This window comes from Oryzias melastigma, linkage group LG19 (genome assembly GCF_002922805.2).
Source record: "Oryzias melastigma strain HK-1 linkage group LG19, ASM292280v2, whole genome shotgun sequence".
Lineage (NCBI taxonomy): Eukaryota > Metazoa > Chordata > Actinopteri > Beloniformes > Adrianichthyidae > Oryzias > Oryzias melastigma.
This window is the reverse complement of record NC_050530.1, coordinates 21,778,617-21,783,016: the sequence shown is the minus strand read 5'-3', so window position 1 is coordinate 21,783,016 and position 4,400 is coordinate 21,778,617. Positions and strand designations below refer to the sequence as shown.

General features: G+C 41.5%; 1 protein-coding gene across 2 annotated transcripts in view; it reads right to left on the bottom strand.

Annotated features, from left to right (window-relative positions):
• LOC112154182 (mitogen-activated protein kinase kinase kinase 14) overlaps positions 1-3,730 on the bottom strand; it is a 19,662-nt gene extending 15,932 nt beyond the window's left edge. For both annotated transcript variants that reach the window (XM_024284934.2, XM_024284935.2), the window contains exons 1-3: positions 3,537-3,730; positions 787-1,043; positions 483-561 (exon numbers count right to left, since the gene is read on the bottom strand). In XM_024284934.2, the coding sequence (XP_024140702.1) occupies positions 483-561; positions 787-1,039 (332 nt within the window). In that variant the 5' untranslated portion in view covers positions 1,040-1,043; positions 3,537-3,730. The remainder of the gene's footprint in view (positions 1-482; positions 562-786; positions 1,044-3,536) is intronic.
• Positions 3,731-4,400: the final 670 nt, after the last annotated feature.

Below are 4,400 nucleotides of genomic sequence, written 5' to 3'. Positions count from 1 at the left end.
AATAATTAATATCAGTCTGTGATTCAGATATTTTTAGGCCAGCAGAGAAGGCCTTGCAGGCCCTGACGGCCCGCCACTGATTAAAACAAACTTTATTAAATGAAGGAGTTCTTTTTATTTCTAACATTCAGTGTGAATGTTGTCTCTAACTCCAGAGTAGATTTTTATCTTTTGATTGTTGCTCGAAGATGTTTAAAGAAACTTGTTTGAATAAATGTTTTGGTTTTAATGTCACTGAAAGTCCTTCAGAGGTTTGTTTCTTGAACAATCATTACAGTGATGCATCTTCATGGTCCAAACGTGTGAAACTGAGGCTGAACAGTCATCTTCTGATCTGACTGAACCAGGGAAACCAGGTGCATTGTGGGTGATGATCTATTCTTCAATTCTATGTATAGATGTTTCAGATCCAGAAGTAGAAATGGAGAAGATACTGTAAGTATGGATGCTTAAACCTGGACACCAGCTGGGATCAAACCCACCTGAGCCTTGGAGAGACGAGGCGCGGTTGAAGGAAGGAGCAGCGAGTGTTGGAAGGGCTGAACTCCTGGAAGTCTTCTCCTGAAAAAACAAGCAGAACTCTCCATCAAGTAATCAATCCCATCATCTAATCACAAATCAAATGTGCTGGTTCTGGGGTGTGTCTGGAATTAGATTCATGACCCTTTATTTTAGAGAATAGCTAAATAAAAATGATCTGAAGTTTGATTTCTTCCAGAAAACTTAGAGCTCACAAAACAACCACAGAACTGCAGGCCTGAAGATCTCTGAGGGTCATGGTCTTACGTTCTGCTTGTGCTACTATGGACATGCAGGGATCCTCCTGGAACCCGTCTGGAACCACATGCTTTGCGGTGCCGCGCTGCATCACAAGGCTCAAATGGGGGGTGCAGGCTGGAACCAGAGGGTCCTCTTTCCCCTCGCATGTTTGGGCGACACCTTCTCTACCCGGATATGAGAGCTCTGTCTCGTCAGTCGCAGGAACAAAGGATGTGTGGAACATCTGAGGAGGTTCTCCTTCTCTGTCTGAGAGCATCATCAACCTGCCAAGGAGAAAAAAGCAACAATTCAAATTTCACCACACTGGTTATAGATTATGAAGATTTATGAACTATTAATTCTCTTCAAGGAGGAGATGCTTGGAATTCATTTAGTATTTTTAAATGAAAACTACTAATATTGATGTACAAACATATGGGAGCTCGTAACATGACACGCAGCTTTGTCTTCCAAACTTTCCTACTTTGATCAACAAAAAGAAAACAGTTGCTTGAGAATGCAAACATAGTAGAAAATGTTCTGGTTCTGGTTTAAGCCAGTTCTGCTCCACATCAGCATCTTTTCTGCATGTGGTTTCAGAGCTCCTGTTGCTGGATTAAACCTCACATCAGAAAGAGCTAACCAGTCAGTTCAAATGATTGTTTATGGTTTTAACTTTCCATTTTTATGGCCACAAATACAGTAGAGTTTAAATGTTGGAGAAATTGGAAATATTTTAGTGCAGGAAAACATTTATGGTTGAAGGGAAAGTTTAAAACATCTGTTGAACTTTTATGATGACGTACAGGAGCCACAGAATCTCTCCATGAAGGCCAGTGATGCTGTTTTCCTGCTTTACTGTCAAACTTTCATCTTAGTTTCACCATCATTTCAGATTAATGCAGACATCTTGTTAGCTCTACTGATGTCCTCACCTGAACAAAAAAAAAAAAAGCGATTGAAAAAGACTGTTAGCTCAAAAGTATGGGGTGCAGCTTATAAATCTGCAAAGTACAATTTAACATCAATATTTTTCATATATTCAGCATGTTTTGAGGAACAAAAGGTCTCGTTTTTAATTGCATATTTTCACCTTTTAAATTAATGTATTTATAAATTTTACAATTACTATGAATTACTACGACCCATGTCCCAAACTAAATATTTAGCTTGCTAATTTTGTTAAAAAACTTAAATATTTGGTTTGGAAAATAAATTTTGTAACTATATATTTAGTAAGAAAACTAAAGATTTAGTTAGTTTAGTTGCTAACTAAATATTTAGTTGGTAAATGTAACATTTATAATACATCAGTTTAAAAGGGGAAAATATGCGTTTGAAAAACAAGTCCTGATTTTTTCTCCTAAAACGTGTTAAATATCCAAAAATATTGATGTTAAAATTTTGCTTCCCAGATTGACGAACGGCACCTCGTACAAAAAAGATAAAATAAATGTCTCCAAAACATCTAGAAATACAACAGTCCAGCAGCTGTCTGTTTTGGATTCCTAATTTTAACAGGTTAAACTGTCAAATGGAAAAAAAACGGATCATAATCAGTGAAGTTTGTGGAATTTTCTTTTTTTTTTTTTTTTTAGCAGGAATGGAGACAAAAACATTGAAGGGATTAAGCTCCTTCCTGAAGCACAAGCAGAGATGTTCTGGCTCCAGAGACACTAAACCAGGAGTGTCAAAGTCTGTCCTGGAGGGCCGGTGTCCCACATATTTTCCAACAAACCTGAAGCTCCTTATTGGCCAAACACATCTGATCCAGGTAATCAGCAGCAGATAAGGCAGGAAAACCAGCAGGAGGCTGATCCTCAAGGATTGAGGACACCTCTGCACTAGAGATTGGAGATGGTCCACATGACTGCTGTCCTCACAGAGCAGCTTTTCATGAACACCATAGTGGTACCACTCCTCTACGACTGCAGAAGGCCTTTAGGATCAGGTGATCGGGTTCACATACAAACACACACTTCCTTCAGGGATGGATGCTTCTTCACTTCACTTTATTGGAATAATAAAAGTTCATCTTAGAACTTTAGTTCTGCTCTCAGACAGTCCCTATAGATGAAAAGATTTAGAATAAAAAAATCTTCAATTCTACCAATAATCTCTGCATTTCTTATTGTCTAATGTGTGCAGATGTGGTTGATTGTAAACAGACATCTGTACTCAATTCAGATTCAGGATAATAAAGTTAACAAGTGACAGTAAGAGAACATGAATGAGTGACCCATAATGCATGAGCTGATGACATACTTATGTTTGATGCTTCCTTTCTATTATCCAGTTCCAAGTGTGAACAGTTCTTTGTCTGTAAGTCAGCAAGAGATTCAAACATGCATTTTATGACTGAAAACTGATTTCCCATCATGAGTCAAAGCTCTTCCGTGGGGATCTGACAGGAACTCTGTCTGTCTGTGAGTCGGGGTGTGAATGAACGCCGTGGCTACTTGAGCAGGAAGGTGGGTATAAATAGCGCTGCGGCACACAGAGGGCGGCTGCATGCCTTCCACCGGACCATCAGCTGTCAGAGTTCCTCAGCTCTCTCCATGCTGACAGCAAACACAGGGAGATCATAACAGAGACGCCACCCCCACACAGGCAGCTCCGGCCCTGGAGGCCCCACGGAAGAGCCGAGAGGCAGATCTATGTCTCCATTCCTCAGAATTTAAACTAACAAGAGGGAACTGTGGTTAGTTTGAGACATGCAAGTGTTGGAGACGGACAAAATCAAGCAGCAAATCCGATCAGATGTGGTGGGACGGTACCTCAGAGGGACAGAAACTTCTGGGAGTTCCAGCTGAAACCTGGTGCTCCAGATGAAGGAGAGTCTGTCGCTGCGTCTCCGTCTCTGTCCTGTTCATAGAGTAAGACCCCGGCTTTTGGCCCCCATTGGCACCCATGAGCGTGACGGAGGAGCTCTTGTACCTCAGCCACTCCGGCCCGCCCCCATCAGGCCCCCACCCTCTGCCGCCTTCCAACATTCTGGAGGCATTCTGCATCAGTGTATCATTAACCCTTTAACACCAGAGCTCCAGTGTTTATGTTCTTTAATTTACTGTAACTTTTCAACCGTTAACAGGATCATTCCAGTACTGAAACTACTGAAATGATCCTGTAGATTCCAGTAGATTGTAAACATTGTTCTGCTTCTCCTGGAGGACGTTTCAGTTTGGCCACTAGGTGGTGATCACGCTATAGCATTACACCTTATTCCAGAAGAAGAAAGTATGAGGGGAAAAAACAATGTCGATGTACATACACACATATACATGTACATACATATGTCCTCCTTTTGGCTAAAAACAATAATAGAATTGATTAAGATGATCAGAGGGGACTTGAATAAAAAGGAGATCGAAGCACAGCAACATCTATAAGTTTGCTCTTCCGTCAGCATCTGAGCTGTCCATCAGCTGTTCTTCCTCCACAGCAACACATCTGCTCTCATAGGGAGGACTGGACTCCACACATTCCTGCAGGAATTAGCACAATACCAGAGGGGGGAGTGTGTCCGCCGTGTGTGTGTGTGTGTGCGTTTGTTTCCAGTGTGGGTGGAGGTCCATCTCCCCGGCAACATCTCAATGGGATCAGTGGTGTACCGGCTCTCACGTCACCGGGTCTTTACCTCC